We start from the raw sequence: 26,853 nt of genomic DNA on the forward strand, positions 1-26,853 counted from the left end.
TTTCTGTTCCAAAAGATAATTGCCCTTGTGGCCAAGAAGGCCAATGACATTCTGGGGTGTATGAAAAGGAGTGTGTCCAGCAGGTTGAGAGAAGTTCTCCTTCCCCTCTACTCTGTCTTGGTGAGGCCACATCTGGAGTATTGTGTCCCGTTCTGGGCTCCCCAGCTCAAGGGGTACAGTAGAGAGAGTCCAGCGCAGGGCTATCAAGATGATCAGGGGACTGGAACATCTCTGTTCCAGTGAAGAAAGGCTGAAGAAAGGCTGTGGGATCTGGAACTGTTTAGCCTAGAAGACACTTACAAGTACCTAAAGGGTGAATGTCAGGAGAATGAGGTGACACTTTTTTTCCTGTACCATCCACTGAAAGGATGAAGGGTAATGGGCGTAAGCTAGAACACAAAAAGTTCTGCTTAGATACAAGGAAAAACTTATTTCCTGTGAGGATGAAGGAGCCCTGGCACAGGGAAGATGTGAAGTCTCCTTCTCTGGAGGTTTCCAGAACCCACTTGGCTGCATTCCTTTGGGACGTGATCGAGCTGAACCTGCTTTAGCAGAGGGTTGGACTAGATGATCTGATCCGCCCCCTGCCATTCTGTGGTTCTATGGTTCTATGGTAATTAAAATTTCCTCAGCGTCTGCGATTTGATTTTAGGTGCACATGTCAACTTCTCACCAGGACAACAAGAAAGTTCTCAAAGAAGAGCGTTCACCGGCAGGCGTTCCAGTAGTGTCACCCGCTTGCAGCTTAGTGTCACGCTCTCTTTCCTCCTCCAAGCGCAGGGACGGACTTTCAGTGCCAAATGGTTGAACAAAGATTTCCTTTTTGCCTTCTTCTTTGCAAGGTGAATTACTTTCCCGTCTGCATTATTAACCCAACACTGACGGGGCTGTCCCCTGCCGTTAGGCGCGGCCTCGGGGCGGCTCTGCCCCTCCCGCCCTCCAGGGGGCGAGCGCCCGCCCGGCTCGGCGCCACTTCCGTTCGTGTGTCGGCGCATGGCGGGGTCAGGCGCGGCGGCGGGCCCGGCCGCCTCCCGGGAGCTGCTGGCCGTGGGGCGCCGAGGAGGTGAGCGGTGCCCGCGGGGGCACCGGGGCCGGTCGGGGCGGCGAGGGCTCCGCAGGCCGGCGGTGCGGCGCCGCTGCTTTCCAAGCGGAGCTGGGCCGAGCGGCGGGACCGGTGCAGCGGGGTCCAGCCCGGCCGCTCACGGGGTGGGCAGGTTGGGGAGCGGGGGCTCGAGGCGGCTCGGGTGGTGTCGAGCGACCAGCCCCCGGGTAGTCCACGGCTTTTCAGGCCGCCGGACTGCTGGTAATACGGGGCGAGCGAACCCAGAACAAACGTTGAACATTATCGGTAGTCGTAACAGCACTTCTACGGGGATAAAATACCTTAAAAATACATAAAGCGTCATTTTAGTGAAAGGGCTCAGTTGGCGGTCGTAAAGACAAACTTGGCTAATTAATGCAGTTTCTCTCCATCGTTAGGATTTTACGGTGCTGCTCTCGAAAGTACTTATTTAGGTTATTAGCATTTCATGCTTTCATTGATCTCTGCCACACAGCCCTGCCACACGTGAGGGAAGGGCTGTAAATCACTGTAACTTGCACATGGTAGCTGTTGTTGCGCTGTGATTTACTGTGGGTTATTGCAGGTAGTTTCTCTGTGTATTCATATCCTTCACTAAAAAAAAATATTTTCAAAAGACGTTAAAAGAGCACAAGAAAAAAAAATGCCCCTATCCCAGTATCTCGGCCTTTATACATACAAAGGAATAAGAAGGAAACAAAACAAAGGAATAAGAAGTAAACTTCCTGCAAGGCCTTGAGCAAGGCTGTGCTGCTGTTGGCTGGCCCAATGGACTCGCTCAAGCAAGTGTCCTCGGCCACTTTTCTGAGCCACCTGCAGTGACATATTTAAGATACTCCTTTGACTAGGGAAGTAATTGTCTCTCAGTACTTGGCACTTGTGAGGCTGCAGCTCAAATGCTGCGTTCAGTTTTGTGTCCCTCACTACACGAAGGACACTGAGGTGTTGGAGCGTGTCCAGAGATGGGCAGCCAGGCTGGTGAAAGCTCTGAGGAACAAGTGTGATGAGGAGTAGCTGAGGGTGTTTAGTCTGGAGGAGGCTGAGAGCAGACATCACTCTCTGTAGAAAGGTGGGTATTGCTAACAAGTGACAGGACAAGAGGAAATGGCCTCAAGTTGCACCAGGGGAAAGTTTTAAATACTGGGAAAAGATTTTCACTAAAAGGGTTGTCAGGCATTGGAATGGGCTGCCCAGGGAAATGGCAAAGTCTGCATCCCTGGAGGTATTTAAAAGATGTGTAGATGTGGTGCTGAGGGACATGGTTTGGTTGTGGACATGGCAGTGTGGGTTAATGGTTGAACTTGATGATCTTAAAAGTCTAAACAGTGAGAGCCTGCAAGAAACCACCCGCAGGGTCAGACCAGTGGTCCGTATAGCCCAGGATTCTTTCTTCTGACAACTGCAATAGTGGATGATAATTACAGAGAACTCAGTAGTTTAAGCACCATGTGCTCCCTATACTTGTAATTGCCCAGTGCCTGCAACTGAAGTGGTAGAGGTGCTGGGGTGTACCTTCTTGCTTAGGCCTCTTAGTGTCTGATTATTACTCCGCTGCCCTGGATTGTCAAATTCTGTGTTGAACCTGCTGATCTGTCTGCTTTCACGGATGCTTGTGGTAGTAGCTTGCAGACGTTCACTCCCTACTATGTATAGAAGTACTGAGGTGACTGCCCCAGACAGACATTCGGAAACAGTATTTGTAGGAAAGCAAGAGTGAAATTCCTGGAGGCAGAGACAGCTGAATCCTCATGTTTAGTCTTGTAGAAAGGTGGAGAAGCGGCAACAAGAAGAGAGCCTCACAGTTAAAATGTGACATTTGTGGTTGATGTAGGTAAACGTTCAAACACTTGTTTGTTTCCAGGGCTGGAAGAAACTTTGCTGATTAGTTCAAAAGGTAGCAGCAAGAAGGCCACAACTTTACAGACAGTTAGGATGCCAAGGAGTAGCGGTAAGTAGGATTTTGTTACTGGAACAGCGTCAACATCTTTGACTTAACTTTTGCTTCACTGCTTTTTGTGCATTAGTGAAGGGAAAAACTCTTGAGATCTGTTTTGACCAGTGCTAGGTTGCATATCCCGCAGGTTAGTCATGTAACTGCTGCTTCTGCAAAGGTAGAGTTTTGCAGTGCTGGGTGTTACAGCTTGTAAGGTTTAGAGACTCGGTTCTCCTGCAAAAATACTTGTGCTGTCTGCATATAGTGAACTTGCCAGGTGGTATCTTTGATTTTCATTTAGTCAGCTCCTTTCAAATCGAGGCAAGTCACATAGATCACTTTCAGGACTTTTATTTTTAATGAATGTTCTGGCAAAATTACTAAGCCAGATCATGTAAGCATTCATTCGCAACAAATTGATTTGAATGCATTAAGAACACTGTGTTCTCTTTGAGCTACATTCCTTCTTTCTTAGTCAAAGCTACACATAGATTGCTAATGTGCTCTTCAGTGGGACTCCATGCATAAGAGGACATAGAGTAAAAATTGTTACTTTTTGAAAGCAGTGTATCTTCAGGAGTTTTTGTGAAAATACACCTGATATCTTGAGACTCAGATTGTTCTTTTCTAGTACAGAGTTGTTGCTTTTTTTTGCTGATCTGGGTTTCTTACCCCTTTTCAAAAGTAATTTCTCAGTATAAAATATTTAATGTATAACAGCACTTATTTTAAAATGGCTTCCTGTCAAATTACTGTATTTTTATATTGTGATTGAGATTTTAAAAAGTAATAAAAAGCTCAATTTGTTATATTGAGTTCTTTCTTGGATAAAAGCGTCTCCAAAGATGACAGTGTTTCAAAGGTAGGTTGTACCCGTTGGGCTTCTGTAGAGCTCTCTCAGAATAGTGTCTCTTACTCCACAGAGAATAAAAAATAGTGACTGGCCTGGCTGCATCTGTAGAGCAAAGACTATTTGAACCAACTTAGGAGACAGTTGAAGATAGTTTCTTCCTTTGTGGAAGAGCGTTGGGTGCAATTCTCCTATTGACACTGATTATCTTGAAAGTGTTGTGGAGTCCCACCGAGCTGAGCTGGGTATTTTTGTAGAAGATAAGTGCTTTGTACTTCAACCTAGAGTATCTGTCACTCTCCAGTCATCTTAATTTCAGAGATCCTTTTGATAATGACGTTGAACTTTTGTTAGTGAGGTACAACATCTGTGGTATCCATGCTATAGCTGATTTTTCCATCTTCTTTGAAACTCTCAGCCTATGCTTTAATAGGGAAGGAAGGAGGAAATGATTATGTTTCCCTTGGAGGTAATGCTGATGTGGAAGTTTCTCAAGGTGGCACTCAATATGTATTCAAAACCATGGAATTTACAAGCAGGTTTTCTGCAAAGTGGTCACATTTTGTTTTAAGAATCTGAATGGAATCGTTGATTTCTTCCTGCACCATATCCTGACCAATAGATTCGATATCTTTGTGCTGTCTATGTCTTGGGAAATGGAATACTGTAATAAATGGTTCTATTAAAACATCTTAAATATGGCAGGCAGCTGGAAATTACAGTTGAAATGGAATCTGTTTAAATGCTAGGATTTCTCAGGTATAGATGTATAAACTAGTATGCATCTGATTGTATCTATACATGTGGTAATTACTTATTTTTTAGTTTTGGACCGTGTACAGAGCTTTTTACCACAGATGGCTCATGCAAATGACGAGCTAAGAAGAAAAATGGTAACAGCACCAGCCCATCAGTTTGATATTGAAAATCTAGACAGTGCAATGGAAAAAGTTATCGAAATGGTAAGTACTTACTATATTTTTTTATTTTATAAAGTAATTTTAGCTGCAGTTAAGATAATTCTCTGGCATTAGAATGAGCTAATTTGATGTCTGAGGCCAAGTCTTTCCCATTTTAGTCTGCAATCTGCAAGTTCAAAACACAGATGTAATAAAAGATTGAATATTCTGTTAAAATATACTACCTGATTTTCACACTAGCAGAGTTTAATGACTGGAAACTAAGTAGTTTAAGGTCAGAATAAGACATACTTTTAAATCAGCAACTCTGAATCAAAAGTGAATAAATTGTTTTTTAAATGTCTCATGGGTAGTTTGTTTTGGAATCTGGACAGCGTAAGGCATAAAGAAGACTTCAGTATAAGAGCAGTAGCTGGCTTTCAGCTGTACTTTGTAGGTATTTTTAGGACTGGCTATAGGTTTTGGGTTTTGAAAAGCTGTTGGTGTTGTGATCTGTTATGGCTGGTGTTTGTTTATATTCACATAAATATTTTCTTTCTGTTTTTAACTGAAATGCTGCAGCCACATACTCATGTAAGAAAATGTTAACGTGAAGGTGATGGGATATGTGCATGTCAGAGATCAGTGCCTTCAGGCCTGCAGACCCACAAGATGCAGAAATTATCGGCTACTGGTTGAGTTCAGAGTTCTTGTAGAACGTATCCAGCCTACATGCAATAGGTTACTGAGCGCTGGTATATGCTGAATAATTCCAAATAAAGAGTGAGAAAACAAGGTGGATTGTGGAGCATGCAAATTGTTTGGTTTAATACAGGATTTTAAAATTCACGTGGCAGTGTCTGACAAGTGTCTGGGCTTTATAACAACCAAGCCAGGAGACCTGACAATTAATGGCTGAATACTATTTGCAAATCACTGAAGAAAGTCTGTTTGCATCTCAAATTCCTGTTTTTTCCTTTGCTGCAAAATGTTTTTGGCCTGAGATTTCTATCAGTTTAAGAGAGATACTTTCAGAGAGATAAACAGACCTCAAAAATCCTGTCTCTGCATGTGGAAATATATGATCACTGTTACTTCACAAAATATCCTAGTCGTTTAAACTATTTGCTGGTTTGCTTCAGTTGTAGTGCCATGAATACTACTAGGTTTTAAGATACGAACTATGTGGTGGTCCTGCTCTGGCAGGGGATGTTTGGGATAGATAATCTTTTGAGGTCCCTTCCAACCCTTAAGATTCTGCGATTCTGTGAGTAAATATACACACACACACACACATTTGTATACATACACTGAATGGTTCATTTAAATTCTTTGCTGAAAATTAGTTTTGATGCCTCCTGCTCATCAATTTAAATATCTGATTTAGACGGAGTTCAGCTCTCGACTCACGTCTGTCTTTGATAATGATATAAAAATGGCCTTATATTTGCTTAAAGGAAATATAAATTACAATTTAAATATTTAGGAATCTGTTGAGGATATTTGTCATAATCCTGAAAGTCTTTCTAATTGTGGTTGTGGGGTTTTTTTATGGTAGTAGACTGTTTCATGTGTTTGCTTTGTTTTACTTAAATAAGAGATGTGATATAGAAATGTGTTAATGAAGGTCTTTTTTTCTTCCAGAACGTGGCTGTAGTTGAACTGAGTGACTCTGATACAAATGAAGAGATACTAACTTCAGAAGGTGACTCGGAATCTGAAGATGACTGTTTAACTGATGAAGTGACAATAGACAACATTAAGTTTCCTAAACAAAAGGGAGAAAAGGGTAAAATAGAAATTTTGGACAGCACAGTGAATGAGTAAATCCATTTTATTTTACTTAAAAAAAACCCCAAGAAAAAACGCAAATTGTGTTTTCTTACTTTGAAGACTTGGCCTGTAAAACTGCTTTGCTTCTCAGTGTAGCATCCCTTAAGGTCATGTGAAATGCCATAAGTCACATGGTGGAGAACTTACGATCCAGTGATGACTGAGGCAGGCTGGACTTCTGAGCAATTAAGTACCATTTTATTCATCAAGCAACATGGAAATAAACTTCATAGTAGGATCGATTTAAGAAAGCAGCTAGAATTTGGGACAGTGGAATCTGGTTAAAATTCCTTTTCAAAGATTTTTGTACTGTGCCAGAAGAAATTTTTGCTTCAAGGGCAGGAAAGAGTTAACCAGGAAAAAAAGCTTTGGTTTTTTAATGTTCCATGTCCTGTGAAGTGTTATGTACACTTCAATATTAATATCTTCAATATTAAACATTATTTTGAAGTATTTTAGAGGTATGTCTACGTTGCATTCATGACAGTAACTGCTGAACACCAAAGCAGCCGCTGGGGTTGTGCTGGGATGAGCTAGTGTGGGTAAGCTGTGACTTAAGAAAGAGTTCAGCAAGGGCTTACTTACCCTCTGTGCCTGCACTGAGCCCCCTGTCATTACAGGGAGGTTACTGGCTCCTATCTGGAACATTTGTGGCTGTAGTGCAGATACTCTCAGTACTTCCAACAGTCAAGTCTGCCTCCGTTGTGGTGCAATTGCTATAAGCCACACTTTTCATCTCGTGCTTTCCCTGCCGTGTTCCTGTCCTTTCCATTTTGTTAACAGCTGTCACTACCAGAAGAATAAAAAGGTGAATTTTCATCATGTCTGTACTTTGGGTAGCCTCAAACAATTGTGAAGTATGTCTCATTCACACTTACCTCTGATCAAATACAACAATTTAGGCTGTTCTATTTACTTCATAGATCAGGTTACATTTCAGAAGTATTTGATATGCTCCTGGATGTCCTTGTTTGTTTCTTAAAGGAACCTAGTACTTTCTACACATTAAAGTAAAATTTTCTATATTGTATTTGCTCTAAATGTTAAACTAAATGTCATGACTTGAAACCTGCAGTTGTTTACAGAATTTATATTGAATCCCGTGCTTAAACCCATAGGTTTAATATCTTTCTGTAGGGTTAGTGTTGGGAGGATGGAGCCACGCTCTTCTCAGTGATGGCCAGTGATAGGACAAGGGGCACTGGGCACGAGCTGGAACATAAGAGGTTCCAAAGAAATACAAGGAAAAACTTCTTCACTGTGAGGGTGATGGAACGCTGGAACAGGCTGCCCAGATGTCTCCTCTGCAGACATTCTAAACCCACCTGGATGAGTTCCTGTGTGACCTACTCTAGGTGGACCTGCTCTGGCAGTGGGGTTGGACTAGATGGTCTTTTGAGGTCCCTTCCAGCCCTTGAGATTCTGTGATTCTATGAAATAATGAGGATTCTGGTCTTTCACAATGTGGCTTCTTAAAAATAGAACGGGGGCACATTTTACTAGGATTAAGTGATTAAACCACAAAACATTTTAGCGATGGGAATCAAGGAATGGGGCTGCTACTTTTAATGGCAGACCACAGGTCAGATTGAGCTTTGAGTGGAGCTGCACTCTAAAAAGAGCAAGTGGTCTTAGTAGGCTTAGTTTGCTAGATAAAGTCTCAATCTATGTAAAATGTCCTTCAAACTGAAGAAAGATTGAAAGCCAACATCTAAACTCTGCCATTTCACAAGAGATTTCCCCATAGATTAAACAAAAAAAAAGTACGAAATATAAAGCAATAATCGTGCTGTATAAAACAGTCCATGGGCACAGACATGAGAAATGATTTTAATCTCTTCACCTTTCAAATTGCAGGCAGATCACACATCCCGTATCAACAGAAAGATAGAAAATATTCTCAGCAACTTTAGCTTGATGTGCATAGTTTTAACACCAATGTTGAACTCTGTATGTATTATACAGAGATCATAGTAAGTGCACTTTCTTGCATTGATTTACTTATGGCACAAAGGTTTTCTGTACTGCTGAAGAATCACCAGAGCAGAATGTTTAATTGCTACTGTAAAACTTGAACCGATTTATAGCAAAAATGGCAATAATCAGTGTATCTGAGTTTAAGAGAAACCTAATGACTAAGGATCTGAAATGTCCAAGTAAATATTCCGTTCACACAAATATGAAGTGGGCATATGAGGATTCTTTCTTCAATTGTAGTTAGAAAAATAACCATGCTCTTGAGGTTGGTTTTTTTTTGGGGGGGGGAGGGATTGTGCTAACAACTGCTGCTGCATAATTTAAATAACTTCATGTTAATTTCCAAATGCTTTTATCTGTCAGTGAGACTAAAATTTGGACCTGTTTTATAGAAACTTATCTATGGAATGGGTGTTTTGTTTTGGTGGGGGTTTTTTTGCAAGCTGTAGCACTGCAGCCAGCATTTCCTGGGCATGGTATTATGTGCTTCATGGAGTTGTTAAGGATCAAACTCTGATGAGAGTTTACTTTCCAAGTGAAGCTGTGACTTTAGTATTCCACAGTGATAGCCTTGGTTCTGAGATATTCATGGAGAGCTTCTTCACCTGTACAAGCAGAATATTCACCAGTTAGAACAGCAGCTAAAAGAGAGAATGTTGTCAGAGACTGTATTCTTAAGGGGAAAAAAATGCTTTAGCTAATATTTGAGGAACAGAAATTAATTTACCCTCCTACTGAGATTTACAGGACTGGTTTGACGAGAAGTCAAACCCAGCAGATGTGGAAAGAAAAAGGAGCTAGAATTTAAGCAGCAGCCACCTGGGTGGGACTGAAGTGGTCCCAGTCTCTAGGTGGTCATTTGTGGCACACGGTTGGATTTATGAAACACTTTGCCAATGTTAAAGTTTCTAGGTAAAGCCACTGTGGAAAAATTGCTCATCTCTTTTTCCTAATTCTGCTGCTCATTTTGGTTTCAGGAAATGTCTGACACTTGCCAGAGATTCCAAAAGCAAAACTCTGGTGTGTTACTGAACTTTTTTCTTCATTACTTTTTCTTGGCCAGGAGGTTCAATCTGCCCAGACTTGTGAAGTTTGTTTGACAGACTTCATTTTTTAAGAACTGGTTTTGAAAAGAAAATATTTCTTTTAATACATCTTTTGCTGTGGCTGTTGGCAAATTTTGATGACATCTTTAAGGCATAAGAAAGTTTCCCATGCTCTTACAAGTTCAGAGGAGAAACCTGAATTAACATACTTTCAGAGGGAAGGGAAAGAAGATTGTGGCCAGTAGTTTTTCTGCTTGACAGCATTTTGTAGCCTGTAGGCAGTGCTGGACAAGCTATGATTTGACTGCTTGGAGATGAGCTGGAGAGGAACATTCTGCACGCTGTAGCTTGATCAAGTGTACAGGAAGGGCTGATTTGGAGGTATTAAGGCAAGAACATTGTTGGGCTGGGGGAGGAACTAGATGACTGTAATTGGAGGAATGTAGGAGATGCAGGAAATGCTTTCATAGCTTATGTTTTACTAGATACACTGATTGATTTGGACTGTCAGATGAGAAATGAGGGAAGAAGAGAACAGCTTACCTAAATCCTTCCCAAAGCCAGACTGCTTAAATCCACCAAATGGTGCTGCCACATCAGTTTTGTTATATGTGTTAATAAAAACGGTTCCAGTTTCTAGCTTTTCACTGATGTAGAGGGCTTTGCTTATGTCTTTTGTGAAAACTCCTGAAGCTAAACCATATTCCGTGGTATTTGCCCGTCGCAGCACTCCTTCAACGTCCCTAGAGGGGAAAGAAATGTTTTAATTGCAACTAGGTAAAATAAGCAAGTGTTACCAGCCTTCTACCTTCAGTGTTGTTGAACCATGCTCGCTCTTCTCCAGTTATTGAGGACTAACCTGAGTGTCAATCTGATAGGTGTATGGAAGTTGCTTCAAACATAAAGAGCTTATAAGCTGACATTTCAGTGGTTAAGATCTACACTAACAAATGTCAAAGGAAAAGCTGCCCTACGTATACCAGCTTTGCTCAGCTACAAGTACAGCCTGGGGATTAGAGCAACACAAAAATACTTGTAAAGCAGAGCTTGGCAGCAGCTAGGCACCAGTTTTCTAAAATGTTGGCCCTGCTTTACAAATTAATGGAGAATAAGTGCTGAAACTCAGACTTCTATTGAGTCACAACTTTTCGGGCTGTGCCCAGAGAGCCATTTTCTATTTGCATCCCCATACAGCTTCAAAAATCTGTAATAAATTAAAACCTTAAGAACCTCAATATATGGTCCCTTACCATGATACAAAACTCACAGACGTGAAGGTTTATCTATGTGGCTGGTGCCTAACTGCATTATCAAACTTCAGAAAGTGAAACCTGATGGAAATAGTTATGTGAAGTTTCTATATTGGGTTTTAATCTCATCTGTATGTAAAATAATTCCTATGATTTGCAGTGAAAGCTATTAAAAGTGGCGGTCTACAAAATACACAGAGGGATTTTCATTTGCAACAGTAACGTGCCAATGTTACACAAGGGACTAGGTCACCATGCAGTCTTCTGTGACAAAGAAAAAGAAGTGATTCCACTGGAAAAAGTACACATTCTGTAATTTGATCTAGCTGTCGCAATTACCACATCAACTTCAGTCAAAACATTTCACTGAATGCTAAGTCTTATTTAAGCATTGGCACTTACAGATGCATTCTATCCTGTCACACACTGCAAATGGCATTAGTTCTGTAGAGACATAAAGCAGGATAACCCCTACTAAAAAGAGTACTTTCTAAGAATTTAGCTGGAAGAGGATCTAGGGATTCAGACTGGTCTTACAAGACTTACCAAAACCATACCATGTACGCTACCGTTTCTACACTTAGGGTGAAAATGTGGAAGTTTGAACAGCAACCACAGGGGAACATACCCATTTTTAAATTTAGAAATCACCATCACGGGGCCAAAGGACTCTTCCTGGGCAATATACATATGGTCTTCAACATCTGTGAATACAGTGGGTTCCATGAAGAAACCTAAATAGAAGAGAGTATCATTTGAGCATGGTGAAAAAGCTTCATGATTTGTGTTGTCTCTTTTCCATGCTCCGAAGTTCCAGACATGCAGACACTTGAAAGAGAAAACATGAAGAATGATACAAGTGAAGCATGAATGGAAATGTGTGCACCAAAGAAACATCAGAAAAAAGGGTTTTAGCCTGTATTGATATGAGCAATGTGTGCTGTCCCTTGCCAGGCCAGAAGGGCTGCATGCCACACACAGCCCAGGTGACTCCTCAGGGGAAGACCATGCACCCTGATGGCAAGAAAGACAGGGTTACAGCAGAGGCCACTGTTTTCTGCAACACATACTGTAGAGGCCACTGTTTTCTTGTTGGCCTCCAAGAATATAGACTCTAGTCATAAAGACCAGGGAGAGGGCATGGAGCCTCCTTCCTTAATGTTCTTCAAGACCCGCCTGGACATGTTCCTGTGCGACCTGATCTAGGTGAACCTGCTTCTGCAGGGGGGTTGGACTAGATGATCTCTAAAGGTCCCTTCCAACCCCTACCATTCTCTGATTTTATATTCCAAAGAAGGAAAAACATGCAATGGACAGCAACTGGGTGCTGAAGCAAAGAAAATTCTGAGGTAAAGAACCATCTTCAAATGACTGCTCCTTTCTGAAGGGCCTAAAGGCATGTCCAAAAGCTACCTTGTTGCCAAGCAAGAACTGTCTTAGTGTTACACACAAGTAATTCTGGTCTCCTATATCTTGATGAGTGAATATGTTCCAGTTTGAGTAGGTAAAATTAACATCAGAGACTTCATGTATGTGCCATCCTCTTCCATGAGACTTCACGTTTACTTTTCTTACACTGATTTCATATAGTTACGAATCAGCACTTTCATTTTATTTAGGGATGCAATCATTACGTTTTGAAACTGAGGAAAGTATTTCCCCTTCATTACAGATAAAGGACAGGTGTCCATGAGAAAATGTTGCTTTCATGCCTGTCCACTCAACTTAGCACACATATTGTCTATATAGCAAAAGAGGCTTCTGAAAATAATACTGTATGCAAACTCTGCTGGTAGTTTCCTCAGTCAGCTTTAGTGCTAACGTGATCTAAATGGATATAGTTATACTTACAGCTCTTGACAGTTCAAGGGTGTAACAAAAAAAAGTCAATGCCTCACAACAAGAATAAATGAGCAAAAGATTCCCATACAGACTAGATTCTGATTCCGTTTCATATCTTATGTTTCAATTGCACAGCGTCTCTTAATATGAGACTTGAAAGCTCTGTTCTCAAATGGTATCTTGAGCTTACCTGCTACTGTTCCCATTATATTGGTACTTCACATAATGTAGCAGAGACAATCATAGAATTACAGAATGGTAGGGGTTGGAAGGCACCTTTAGAGATCATCTAGTCCAACCCCCCTGCAGAAGCAGGGTCACTTAGATCAGGTCGCATAGGAACTTGTCCAGGCGGCTCTTGAAGATCTCCAAGGAAGGAGACTCCACAACCCCTCTGGGCAGCCTGTTCCACTGCTCCGTCACCCTCATCGTGATGGCTTTTGTTTAATATGTAAACGTTCCAAACACATCTGGACAGCCTTACCTGGTCTACGTACTTGTCTTCCTCCATACACTAAAGTGGCTCCTTCTTTTACTCCAGTTTCACAATATTGCAGCAGTTTTTCCAAATGTGCCTTGTGATTTTGTGGACCGTGGTCTGTAGATCTATCAAGTGGGTCACCAATTTTCATCTTTTTTATTTCTTCCACCTGTGGGTTACCCAATTAAAATGAAGTTACTTAACACAGCCAATAGTTGTTGAAGTGACCAGTGATTTGGGATGCTTATTTTTTCTCTGGGTGCACTATGATTCTGAGAAAGTAGAATGCTCTCCCCTTTCTAAAATGAGGCTTTGTCTTACATTTGATAATCTCTGGTTACTTCTGAAAGTTTTTCACACTATCTTCATGTATTCGTTCTATTCTGCTATTAAGATAGGTGTATAAAAAGTTAGCTTTTACCAGTGTTAATCGAATTATGAAAGTGATTTTCTGTTCCTGAGACACATAAATGAGTTCTACAGAGGTACAGTGTGGTCACTATTGGATTTTTTTTAAATTACTTTTGTATTATTCTAGCTATGCTTCCAATATGCCTCTTTTTTTCTAAACTTCACAGCAGCCTTCAATCACATTGACCTAAATTCAGTATTTTTTTAAAATCTCACTTTTCTAGTAAAATATGAAATATCACTGAAGGTACAATATCTACTTCAATGTCACTTATCTGTGTGTTACTGATGAAAATATCTCCCTTCAGTGCCTTCCTTTTAACCCTGTAGGGGGTTCCCAAGAAGCAGCATTGTCTATCATAAGCAACAGTGAGAAATTAAAACGACTGGAAATAAGAAGAAATTCAAGTGTCTATAAAGCTAGTGGATCTCTGCACCATAGTGAAGTATCTGCTTAAACTTTAGTCCTGGAGTATCTTACCACTTTTCTAACAAATTCATCGTGGATTGATTCTTCCACAAACAGTCTGCCAGCTGCAATGCAGTTTTCTCCTTTGTTGAAATACACTGCTCCCATACCCTGATCAGGGGAAAAAAAAACCAACTCATATTAATATTTATACACATCCTTTTGTTCAGTTTTCCTTTCATTCTGTTCCCTTGGCTTGCATTCTGTGTTTGTGACCCTCAAAGCACAATGCTTTATGTAAAAGAACACCACCAATGCAACAAGCAGATTAATCTTATAACTGGCAAACACACTTCCAGGGAAACGAACCTCTCAGGAGGAACCCATTGGCACTGATATTTCCATCAGTGTTTCACAGAAACACCTGCTGCAGCATCACAGAGAAGAGGGTTGACAGCACAACCACTGACTATAAAACTCTGCTAATCCACTGAACAATTCTGCTTGTGTCGAAAATTGTGTGTAACGGAGTGAAGATTATCTAATATGAAGAGAACCTCCTATTTGTGGATTCAAACCCCATGCAGTTTGTTCCTTTTTATTTACCAAGAACTGATACCTGACATTGTTTTTCCAGGGGGGTAGGGAGGCATGGAAAGGAAGAGCAGGACAAATAAAAGTCATAAAAAAGTAGTTTTCTGGCAGCTGCAAAGGCCTAGGATCCCAACATTAGTAGGTATGACTGGGATCATGTGCTAATGTCAAGCATGTGGCAAAAAAAAACATTGCTTCAAAATAATTTAAAGCCATCAGTGCCAGGTAGAGCTCAGGCTATCCTATTCACCACCCTCTCACTTCTCCAGCTGAGAACAGTGGTGAGGCCAAGCAGCACAATGACTGTAAAGTTTCAGCTTTTATTATTTTCCACATGTACTTCCCTGTTTAGTCACTCAGACTCTTGTCCTTCCAAAAGACAATCTATAGATGGGGAAAGTGTGGAGCAGTTTCTCCCTGATAATAGTATTTGCTTGTGCTAGTTTAGAGAATTCACAGAACTGGTGCTTTGGGTAGGTACAGTGTGGAAGACCTTTGTTTGCTTCTCAGTGAGCAAACTGCACCTGCTTTTATTTTGATGAATCGGATTACCTGACCAGGAAGTGAAGCTCCCTAAATCCACTACACATCTGAGTTATGAACTTTAAACACATTACAGCTGGTTGGTGAGGTGGGTTGTGATGACTGACGGTGAATGAGAACAACTAAATGGCAACAAAGAATTAAATGTGTATTTTAACTCACTTTCAGACTTCTATTTTATAAGTGCCTTTGTTTTTGGGTATCAGATTTTGATGAATTGATTTTAACGTGTTAACTTAGCTAGTGAAAAAAAACCTTCCCAGCTGTATTTCTTTGTTTTGTTGTATTTTCTAATGTATGTTTCTTCTGGTACTGATGCCTGCCTTTTTGGTGCAGCATAAACATTTTAATTGTGCTAGCATAAAGAAACATCCTGTAGGAAAAGAGTCTGCTTTCTAACATATTGCATAGTGTTCCATGCAAGCACTTCCTACTGCAGTTTTTTAGCAAGTTGAGAAGAACACTGCAATACTGTGAGGGTATATCACAAAGGCTTTGAACATATTTTACTCCGAATGAACATTACCATTTTTACAGCTCTGTCAAGTTCACAGTCACTGAATATGATCAATGGTGATTTACCACCAAGTTCAAGAGAAACTTTCTTCAGATTAGTGGCTGCACTGTAAAAAAATATAAATAATGATATAAAACCAACTTCAACATAGCTTATTTCATGATTTCCTTTGAATCCTATCTAGTGAAGATGTATAAACCTCTATTTTCCAATAGTGACTTAGCAGAATTCTACATAAATAACTCAACATAGTTACGCTTTTCTGTTACTGCTACATGCACAATATAGCTAAGAAGATACTCCAGAACTAGATTAAGCAGCGTTTACTTATGAATCTTTTGCTGAGAGTACCTCTTCATGATCTGTTTACCAGTTGGCGTTGAACCAGTGAATCCAACTTTGCGAACATCCGGATGTTCAGACAGGTGCTGTCCCACTAAGCCACCTATTGGGGTGAGGAAAGCAGTTTTAACTGGACAGTAGAAAGGCAATTTTTACTGCTCCAGCAGTAGCACTGTAACACAGAAAGAGCTAACAATATTTAGATCAAGTACACAACATCACATCCTTATTTATATTTACAGCTTTCTTCACATGACTATGAAGAATCTCATATTAGTTAACTTGGATCACATTACTGTCTCCAAATTCCTCTTTCTCTCTGGAGTAAAGAACTTCCTTCCTAATATTCCACTGTAGGTGCAATAATCTAATTTGTAATAGAGCCTGCCCCAAACAGATACTTTTCCTCTTTAAATGGTGACATCAGGTAACACAGTGTGGAGCGTGACTTGCGTATAGTGACCAACACGCATCTACCAGCCTGCTCTAGGTCTTGCAGTCACATTTAAATACTTACAAGTGATGGTAAGAATAGGAGAAAAAATGAAGTTTTGCAATCAAGTGAAACATGTTTCTCTGAAATACATTGTTTTTCAGAGTCTTCATGCTATTTGTGTGAACTTCTAAAGGGTGTAGGCTGACAGCTCTTAATCACTAGCTAGAGCCAGGTGACACACAGATTTTTCTAGTTCTGTTCTGGAAATATGTGAAATATCTGTATGATATAGATGCAAGCCTACTACCTATGAAGATATCTGCACCTATGTAATAGGTCTTCAAAAAGGTAAAATACTAGTTCATCAGTTTTAGCATGACCTGCTCTTCCCAGAAAAAATGCTGAGTTGAAGCATTACCTGAACCAGGCAGAATATTTATAACGCCTTTAGGAAATCCAGCTCTAGCTGAAAGTTCTGCAAACTTTAAGGAAGTCAGAGGTGTGACCTAGGCAGAAACATTTAAATTAGGGGTCTTATTTTAATTAAATACGTCATGATGTCTTTTACATTCAGTACATCTTAATTTTGATACAATATTAAACCTCTTACTCCCAGCATTAACAAATTAAAAGTCAATATGGCATCTTGAGGAGAAGAACTCATTCTTGAAAATCAGAGCAGTTTCAGAGCAGAAATGAAGATAATCAATACCTTGTAGCATCATGGCAATCTGTATTATTATACATGCACTTTAAAATATATGACACAGTTACTTTCTGGGTTTATATGACAGGTTAACCTTGGGTGAAATTGCTTAGATTGCCTGAGTTATTTTGCCTGAATCAACAGAGGAGGACATGAGCCATCTATACATTCATAGAGTCATAGAATGATAGGGGTTGGAAGGGACTTTTAGAAATCATCTAGTCCAACTCCCCTGAACAAGCAGGTTCACCTAGATCAGGTCACACAGGAACATGTCCAGGCAGGTCTCTAAGACCTCCAAGGAAGGAGACTCCACAACTCCTCTGGGCAGCCTGTGCCACTGCTCTGTCATCCTCACAGTAAAATAGTTTTTTCTTATATTTAAATGGGACTTTTTGTGTTCCAGCTTTATCCCATTACCCCTTGTCCTGTTGCTAGCTACTCTAGAAAAAAGGGATGTCCCAACCTCCTGACACCCACCTTTTAGATTTTACCTGAGCTTTTTGTTTTTACCTGAGCTGGCTTGAGTACAAGTGTGTTGCCTGCAGCCAAGCACGCTGCACTCTTCCATGCAAGCATCATCAGTGGATAATTCCAAGGGATAACAATTGCACAGACACTTAAGGAAAGGAGAAACATGGAAAGATTACAGCTTCTGAATGGCTTTTGTGTATGCACAGCTGTCACCAAGAAGAAAAAAGTGATACTTACCCTATTGGCTCTTTCTTGGTGAATGTTAGATTATGGTTTGGCCGGGCTTGGTTAATTGGAATTGTAGCACCCTAAAAGACAGAGAAGAGACAAATATTGGTACTGTTTAATAATTTTTCTTATAAACATATTTGTCATATGTTTTGGAAAGTCACAAAGTAGACTTCAAAACCAGAAGTATTTTTTGCATCAGAGAAAGGGTCAGGGATGCTTCTGCTGTATGATTTTGTGCTATGGATACTGTAGTCAACTCCTGATGAAATAGATCAAATAAAAGCATAGATTACATAAATGACATATTCAATGGCATAAAAACACAGATAACAAAATATAGAAGAACATAAAGTGAGGTTCTGATGGATGAAAAAAAGGGTGAATGATATTTTAGAATATGGATCTTAAAGATACAGGAGGAAATGCTGTTGAACCTCTGCCACGTGCTGTGCCATCAAGCAAACTCGCCAGCCTTGGCTGGAATGCAACACAGCACAGGAGACTTTGCAATTACCCGCATGATGACCACAACCACGCTCTGCTCCACGAATAATCAAGAGCTGACTAAGTATGCGTATCCACTGAGACACCTTAACTGATTTCTTAGATATTTAGAGTCACATTCTAAATCCATATTCTCCAACTGGAGGCAGACTGTCCTTTTGTATTGCCAGGGAGACCCATTCTAGATAAAATACTGATTTTGCTTTAATTTTTGATTCCTTGACTGCTTTTGCCCAAATTGCTTTTTGGCACTGTGTCAGGCAAAAACCCAAAAGTGTATAGAAGCACTGCCATTGGTTATTTCCTTTACACATTCACTTGCCTGAATTTTGTCACACCATCCAGCAAAGTATCTGAATGTTTGCACAGACATTCCAACGTGGGTCTTCAAAGCTAAAGTGTAGACAGCCCCTGAGTCAATAGACTCTATAGTTGCCAGCTCCTCTTGATGTTCTTCCATCAGGTCTGCAAGTCTTTAATAAAAAGATTACAAATTCACATGAAAGAGAAGTGACATTGAACCACTGACAGCCTAAAATGGTATTTGGTATGGCAGCACTAGAGTCACTGCTCATTGATATCAGTAAGAGCTGTTAAGGTTTTCAAATGTCTTCATGTTGGCTGTAGTAGATACTGGATAAAGACATGAACTGTCAAAAGTTACCTGATTGTTCAGTTAGGGTTTTGTAAGTAAAATAATAATTAGAAAAGCTATACTCTTTTTATTCCAGACGTACTATAAGGATCCATTTATAGAAAAGCAGACCAGTAAGCCAAAAAGCAAATGGCACAATAACATAAGAAATGTCAAAAGCACCAAAAAGGAGTACTCAGGATCCTAGCTTAAGATTTGAGAAACCTAGCTTCATAATGCTGTTTCATACTGCCTGCACTTGGACTAAAATACTTAACTGTTGGATGCTTCAAAGGCAGCCAGATGGTCAAAGACTGACCTCCTAAGCTGTAATTGCAAATTGACTTTTATATGCCTCGGTACATTTCAAAAAATGGTTCATAGTCTCCTTGGGCCTCAAGCCTTCCATTTGTTATGTTTATGAATCAACACAATGAAAGGTAAGTAAGGCTTTGGTAAATATTATGGAGTTAATAGTATCTTTCAGAGTGCCTCAAAAATGCACCTGTGAAGACAGATACTTAAACTTACGAAGAGCTCTTGCAATTTCAGTGATCCCGTGCTTGGGCAGAGAGGTCTGATACATGACTGAATTTTCACATTCAGTCTTAGATCTCTCACATGGCAGTGAAACAGATGCATCAATGTTTTTCTTGACCTTCTTCTGTGTTTTGGTACTCAGACATAAAATCCATGCTCCTATGTGATCTTTAACCAAGTGAGTTTTGGATCCTGTAAAGAGTATTCAAAGCTGGGTGTGAAACCTATTTTTCTATTATGTAAATTCTGCCCATTTAAGGCATTTGGAGAGATGTGGAAAAATGCTCTTTAATACTTGTTTTAACTGGGTCCCGGAGACCCAGCTACACGTCAGGGCATCAGCTGCAGTGTGCGAAAGAACGGATATGGCATGCCAGGGACAAAGTAGAAGGTCCCATTTAATGCATGCTTAATATCTCCATTAATTGTTCCTCAAGACAAAATGGCAGAGATATGAGCTTTAATGCTACAAACCTTCTCTTTGGTTCAGCACTCAAAATCTGTAGTTTGAACAGAGGCCAGAGAAAAAGGGACCTTGTTTGAATTAAGGTGGACTACAAAGAGCCTTCATTCATACTGCAAATGGTGTGCAACACAAACACTATGGTATAGCTATGCTGGACAGCCAGTCACCTAAGCAGAGAACAGTTTAATCCAAGAATAAGTTATTCAGTGTAGGATTCAGTTACATTTTCCATATGCTTAACACAGTCATGCTTGCAAATCTTGCAAGTGTAAAACACAGAGCAATAGTTCTAAGACCTTAAAAGTTTATCTTCAAGACAGAGTTAACTTGGTCTCTCAAGCACTCTACATTCCTAATACAAATTAAACCCAAGTTTGTACATGCTTTAAATCTGTGCTCACTTGTGAAAAAACATAAGTGATCAACTGTATTTAATTTGGTTCTGACTTGCCCATTTTCTGTTGTGACAACTACTAAACTTTTCCCATACTTTATGAGACATGCAGAATTTTCAGGTTTGCTTTCATTTTCTTTTGCTAAGATGTCTGTAACATCTTTAAAATATTTGGTATTTTTAATGCTTTTTAAAAATTACATCTTCTTGTTTCATAAGAATATTGTAAAAGAGGGAAGGAGAATTTACATTCAACAAAGTAAAATGTCTTACAGCTATAGTAGTAGAATAAAAAGTGATCTGCTGCATACACTATAGAATGACACAGATCCATGTATCCCAAGTGTAGCATCACATTTCCCCCGCCTCTCTTCCTTAGCTGCTAGAGCACAGACATGCAATCCTAGGGCAAAGTTTTATGAGGATACTGTCATCTTCTATTTGCATATTCCAAAACTCTGAATCAGATGGATACCTAGTTTCCAAATCCTCAAAGATGTTATGCAGAGTGAAGTGACCTATCCCTGCACTCAACCAAACTGCAAGACTGTTATTTTTGCCTTGCCATCTGAATGCATAGCCTGCTGCCATTTTGAAGCTGCTAACTGTGTAACTGCTCCTTCTTCTGCTGTATATTCTGATTTCCAGGGCTAGCCTCTTGGCACACCATAATTATGGATATGGGCACGCTACTGAAGACTGTATGTTTTTGAAGGTGAAAAAAATTCAGTGCCAGTATGGCTGTATGTTTACTGTATAAAGTGCAGATGCAGGCAGGGTGAGCAAGGTCAAAAGTCTCAGCCCACCTAACCTAGGTAGACTGCCTTTTAAACTTAGCCTCTTTGGTACAGAAGGATTTTAACTTTACAAGAGAATTTTCAGTCCTTGCAACAAAAGTCATGTAAATTAAATTAAGTCAACAAGTATTAAAAATATGTTTGCATTAACTTCTTTCATTTCCATTCATAGATAGTAATTTTTAAAAATATGGTAATGAGTGACCACAAGATTCTTCTCTGTCACAAGAAAGGTTAGCCAGCTAAGAACTGACGCTAGTACACTGAAGTAACTTAGGAGATGTGAAGATAGCTATTTGGGTTCATTTGACAGTGGGATTATGAATATCCAACATGTTCAGAAAATGTATGCAACAATTCTTTGGAGTAACATAACAATAACATTTAGGAAAATGAAACAAGCTGTACATACCTGTACATAAGCCGCCCTCTTTCCCTTGCATTCATTTTTCCCCATTCCCCATTTTCAAATGCCTCCTTTGCTGCTGCCACTGCCTTGTCAACATCAGCCAAAGAAGCAGAAGATACGCTGGCTATTACCTATCCAAAGGTAGCATTGTGTTAGTTCAAACTGAAAGGCTGGGATGCAGAGAGTTGCTCCTTCCTCCTAAACTTGTCTAGGTATAAGCAGATACATAGTATCTTCAACCTCAGCAGTTGCCAGGGGTGAGTCAGACTCAACTGAGGTCGCAGAATTTGGAGGACACCGCAGACTCAGATTCCTAGATTTTAATTCTTCTCAACAACAAAGTGCATTGTCCCAGTGGATTTTACCTTCTTTCCATATGTAAAATCACTGTATTAGTACAAAAGTTGGAAGTCTCTGTACGTGGTACTATGATCTATTGTCTGAACATGCTGAAATGACTCCCGCACGTTCCATTTCTTAGGAATGGACTTTCTGTTACCACACATCACCATATACACATAGTATTTTATGATAATTGCATTCTACAGATACATACACTGTAAATTCCAGTACAGAATTATTTTGACTTTTATTCCATTCAGGTGCTTTTCAGGAAAAGCACCTGAGCCAGACTTCTGATGACAGCGAAATCTGTGGCACTGATTACACCAGAATTTGTTTCCTCCAGAATTAAATGGCAATTACATGAACATCAGAATCACTTCTCTTATTTGGTATTCACAGCTGTGAGTTACTCAACATTCAGTAGTTCAGGACTAAAGTGCAACTGTATGTATCTTCCTATTGAAAAGCCATTTTTCTTACTGGTAATTTAAAGGTACATTTTAAAATCACGCTTGCCCTAAGACATCAGATTTGTTAAACAAAAGGAAACCGAAGTTGACAACTGACAGGAAAAATATACAATGTCCTAGAAGAAATATTTATTTAGCAACTACACTTCAGCAACTTATTTGCAAAACTAAAGAAGAATGAAAGCAAGGTAAAACACACAGCTGGGTATGGAAATTGATGTAACAGTTGAAGTGTAAGCAGGTTATTTTTGCTTTGCAGCTTGACTGAAACGGAAAAACTTTGAAATACACAAACTAAGAAGTAAGTTGAAACTTCACAGTATTTCTAGTTGTTGTTTAACATGTACTGTATGGTTTTGAAACCAGTAGTATTTAGTCAGTGGTTTAGATTTTTAACAGGCAAACCAATGGAGATAACCTGGTATTGATCAGATTTAGAAATTACTTACGGAACCATCTGCTGGATTTATAGTGTCATATGTTTTTCCATCATCAGCACTGATAAACTGCCCATTTATGAAACATTGGTATGGCATATTCACTGTCATGTTGTTCAAATGTTTTGAAACCTAAGAGTGAGATAAACAAATTATTTTACTTTTTTAATAACTAAAGTTTTAATGTAGCTTAATAACCTTTAGATATCTGCAGAGAACATCCACATGCATTTTAGGATATATATATATATATATATGGATGTCAGGAGTGGCCAAAAGAGTAAAATGAAATGAAAATCATATTCTCCCTGAATGCTAATGACCATATTCTGAGAGAGTGAAGCAGATTTCTGTACTTTTTATGATTGGATCTCTATGTTTAAACCAATATTAAACCTTGGTTGAGGATAGTTGTGGTGGACTTCAGTCAAATAAACAATTCCAAAATTCAAGAAATCCTGACTTCCTTCATGACTTTAAAAAAATCCCAGATTCCTCCCTTCACACAATTTTTTGGAACAGATTCTTAGGAGAAACATCTGTCACTGTTGTACTCAGGAAACTGAAAGGTCTAGAACCATTCTGAATCATACTGGCAGGACAGTACAGGGGACATAGGAACATCTGCATCTGCATCTTCTGGTTTCTGGAACACTCCAAAATGAAACTATCTAAATTTGCAAAAAAAAACCCCGTAACAAATAAGAGTCTGTATGACCAAATATTTGTTTGCTTCTAATAAAATCTAATAAAATGCATTGTCTACCTTCCCCCCCTTAAGCAATAAAGTAAAAAGATCTTACGTAGTCAATGACTAACTCTTCTTCTTTGTCTTCTCCTCTCAATTTTCTGACAGCCATTTGAATAAAGTCTGCAAACTTAGTGGCCATATACACATCTTCATTCTGTAGTTGAAGTCCACTATATTTCTGTTTGATCTCTTCTAGCATTCTAGAGATTTTAAAGAAAGGCTACCTTTAATTACAGACAAAAGAATTCTACAGACAAAGGAATCATTAGAAAGTGGAAAGGGATCAAAACTGGGCAACAATTTGTGTGCATGTGAATATGTGTCTACGTTTCTCTGATGACAATGGAACAAAAGTTGTGCATTTTATTGAAATCCATTAGTTCAGTTGCAGATGTTATGGAAAAGAAAATATAGTTTCTGGAATAACCTTAGTTAAAGCTTTTGAAAGAAATAACAAATAGAATATATTGATGGATTAAATAGTATATGAGACTCCTCTAACCAACACACAGATGATATTCAGAGCTCTAAGAAAGTGGTAAGTAGTAAGTACAATGATCAGTTTGTTAAAAAACCATTCAAAGTTGAAATACTGGTTTTATATTACAGCTTGGAATATCTGAGTTGCAAAAAGATGGTAACTGAGGTGACCCAACACAGGATGAACTAAAGTATATTTGTAAGCAAAGGCTCAATTCTTTCTGTGAAAAGCTTCTCTTTCTCTTTCCTTCTGGGGAGTTCTTTGCTTAGCTTCCCACTCAGTCCCCTAGTCTTGAGATACCTGGCAGGACATGCAGACAATTTTGAGCACCACCATTCTCCCTGATAAGGGGCACTTTCCTTCAGTAGAAAGAGAAGGATTATGTCATTATCTCCTAATTTTGGAGCAGAACCATACCACATCTTCAAAGGTAGGAAAGGGAAGAGTTAGAGTATTGGAAAATACAGTGCTTTGGGTTTTTTTAACACTACTTGACCAACTCTAATTTAAAAGCATCATGACAACTTCATTTCTGCTAACTTCAAAATTCTGTTATTTTGTGTATTTTTACCTGACAACATGCATAGAGGATGCTCCAGATTTGAAGAAGTCTGTGGAATCTTCAATTACAGCAACATTGCTCAAAATTCCCTTCCAAATAGCCTAAAAATATGTAAAAATAATGGAGGCAGTAATGAATAATCCTCTAAATGCAACAAGTATCTATGAAACCATATTTTCTGTGGTACCTGTGTCTACAAGACATATTATTTTAAAGTCTTCTAAGACAGAAAAATTTTTAAGAGGGTCTAGAACTGTCTAGAGACCTGATGCTATCAGTTCTTCAGTACAACTAGTTTGTCAAAAAATATTATTTTGTCCATGATAATTTCAACTAATCAGTCAAGAAACTTGAATGGTAGAATGCTAATAATTTTCAAGTCAAGATCTTTATCCTTCAAATAATAACTTCTCATTGCATTATGCAATATGCCAATACATTATGCAATTTGTGACTGGATTAATGACATCTCTGGCACCTGGGCAGAGCTGAGAAGTAGTTTAAGCTGCATACATGAGATTTAGATTTCTGCTAACATTAATAGTGAAATAACTGTTAATATTTAAATTCATTACAACTAGGTTTCAGAGTTAGCAGGTAGTGTCATGAACTGAAGAGTTTCTCTTTCTTTTTGCTATTATCTCAGCTAGTCAATAGCTCCAGGCAGCATTTAAGTTGCTGGCAAGGAGGTTCAAGGTAATCTTGAAGCAGCAGGCAGTTGCCTGACCTGTGCCAAAAATTATTGATCCTGTAGCAGAGTTAGCTGAAGACATCTATGATTCACTTGCTCTGGCACAAAACTTAAGTGACAAATACGGCTTTCAGCTAAGCCCCTGTCACTAACTACAGAAGGACAGATTACAGGAGAGGACAAGCAAAGTGCCTCTCTGGCTATGGGAGCTTTCTGCTCAGCCGCATTCCTCTGCCAGACAGCTGCTTGTGTGCGGCTGTGGCAGAACAGAGACAGCGCACACAGGTACAATGAGGACCTGCTGCTTTTCTTTTTCAATCTGCCATTATAAGACTCACTGGAGCTTGTCCAACAGGACCACTGGGAACGCATCCTAGTGCTCTGTCTTCACCACTGTGAAGAAAGGATTTCAGAACTGTACAAGTCTGTCACTGTTCAAAACCTTACTGTTGTGAGGCAAAGGTCCATTTGTTTTTCCTCACTCTCACATTCATCATTCATAGATATTTACTGTAACTGACCTTGCAAATCATGGCCTTTGTATCACTTGTGTCTAAAAGAAAACTTTCTAAAGTAACATATAAGTACTGCAGTGAATTCCCAGTTCCACCTGAATTAATGTCAAGAACTCCAGATTCAACCCCATATTCTCTGAGTACATTTTATCAGAGAAATATTTGCGTAGATAAATAAAATATATGCCTTGCCTATAATGAGAAGTATGTAAGGCTGAAGTAGTATCCCACTAAAGCAGTTTATTGATTTACCCTAATATCTTCTGCCATCTTTTTCTCTTCTTCTGTAAGTTCCAAGGCAGTTGTTTCATCAGTAGAGAAGTATTTAGATGCAGGGATCATTTTTCCGTCCTCAAACTGCAGATTTCTCACTAGTACCTGAAAAATGAGAGCATATGATTTTAAATTATCTGGGAGGTAATATGTTCTTGTGTGAAGAGTTTTTATGTATTGATGTAGTTATTGAAGTAGAAAAATAAATGGCTTGCAGGAAGCTGCTATGATGCAGGTAATCTAATACAGGCCACTCCTACCTGCGTTTCAGATTCTGTCTTAGCATTAGTACATAGTAATCCATATTGGAAATGAACACAGATTGAGTGAGAAGCAAAATATGAATGTTATTTCTATAAGATGACAGAGGATTGTTAAACTCCAAGTGAATTAGCTGTCTGTAATTAGTAGCTGGATTTTGTACAGCCTGACAATTCTACACTACTTGTGCCTCTTCTAAAGATATTCCACTGTTATGGGTTTGTGTGGAGCTGCTCTTGCCTGGTAACAGGGAGAGGGGGCTGCAGTACTGGTTACTCGGGAGGCAGAGAGGAGCTGCAGTGGCCCATGCAAGGCTGTTTGGCCTGCTGCATGGCCCATAAGGAACTCCACATTGGAGCACGAAGCACTGGCAAGAAGTCTGTCTGCCTTGAGGAGAGACAAGTGGCAGGAGCCATCAAGAAAGGACTGACTGAATGGGATCAGGGCTCTGAGCCCAGGAAGAGGGGA

At 39.6% G+C, this 26,853-nt stretch overlaps 2 protein-coding genes across 2 annotated transcripts in view; one reads left to right on the forward strand and one right to left on the reverse strand.

Annotated features, from left to right (window-relative positions):
- The first annotated feature begins 986 nt into the window (after positions 1-986).
- Positions 987-7,415, forward strand: NOPCHAP1 (NOP protein chaperone 1). Its single transcript, XM_062011468.1, has 4 exons — positions 987-1,063; positions 2,943-3,029; positions 4,690-4,826; positions 6,408-7,415. The coding sequence occupies exons 1-4, from the start codon at positions 994-996 to the stop codon at positions 6,588-6,590; spliced, it is 477 nt and encodes a 158-aa protein (XP_061867452.1). The 5' UTR covers positions 987-993; the 3' UTR covers positions 6,591-7,415.
- Positions 6,580-26,853, reverse strand: part of ALDH1L2 (aldehyde dehydrogenase 1 family member L2) — a 35,669-nt gene continuing 15,395 nt past the window's right edge. Inside the window, exons 8-23 of the mRNA XM_062011456.1 lie at positions 26,104-26,229; positions 24,655-24,746; positions 23,655-23,802; positions 22,864-22,983; positions 21,603-21,730; positions 18,682-18,832; positions 17,862-17,932; positions 17,664-17,769; positions 16,863-16,950; positions 16,018-16,111; positions 15,676-15,772; positions 14,085-14,183; positions 13,196-13,361; positions 11,498-11,603; positions 10,163-10,362; positions 6,580-9,178 (exon numbers count right to left, since the gene is read on the reverse strand). Coding sequence (XP_061867440.1) covers positions 9,123-9,178; positions 10,163-10,362; positions 11,498-11,603; positions 13,196-13,361; positions 14,085-14,183; positions 15,676-15,772; positions 16,018-16,111; positions 16,863-16,950; positions 17,664-17,769; positions 17,862-17,932; positions 18,682-18,832; positions 21,603-21,730; positions 22,864-22,983; positions 23,655-23,802; positions 24,655-24,746; positions 26,104-26,229 — 1,848 coding nt within the window. The 3' untranslated portion in view covers positions 6,580-9,122. The remainder of the gene's footprint in view (positions 9,179-10,162; positions 10,363-11,497; positions 11,604-13,195; positions 13,362-14,084; positions 14,184-15,675; positions 15,773-16,017; positions 16,112-16,862; positions 16,951-17,663; positions 17,770-17,861; positions 17,933-18,681; positions 18,833-21,602; positions 21,731-22,863; positions 22,984-23,654; positions 23,803-24,654; positions 24,747-26,103; positions 26,230-26,853) is intronic.

Source organism: Colius striatus, chromosome 1 (genome assembly GCF_028858725.1).
Source record: "Colius striatus isolate bColStr4 chromosome 1, bColStr4.1.hap1, whole genome shotgun sequence".
Lineage (NCBI taxonomy): Eukaryota > Metazoa > Chordata > Aves > Coliiformes > Coliidae > Colius > Colius striatus.

Coding starts and splice junctions, on each gene's coding strand:
- NOPCHAP1 (XM_062011468.1), top strand. CDS start 994: ATGGCGGGGTCAGGCGCGGCGGCGGGCCCGGCCGCCTCCCGGGAGCTG. Junction 1,064..2,942: donor GGCCGTGGGGCGCCGAGGAG/GTGAGCGGTGCC, acceptor GTTTGTTTCCAG/GGCTGGAAGAAACTTTGCTG. Junction 3,030..4,689: donor TAGGATGCCAAGGAGTAGCG/GTAAGTAGGATT, acceptor CTTATTTTTTAG/TTTTGGACCGTGTACAGAGC.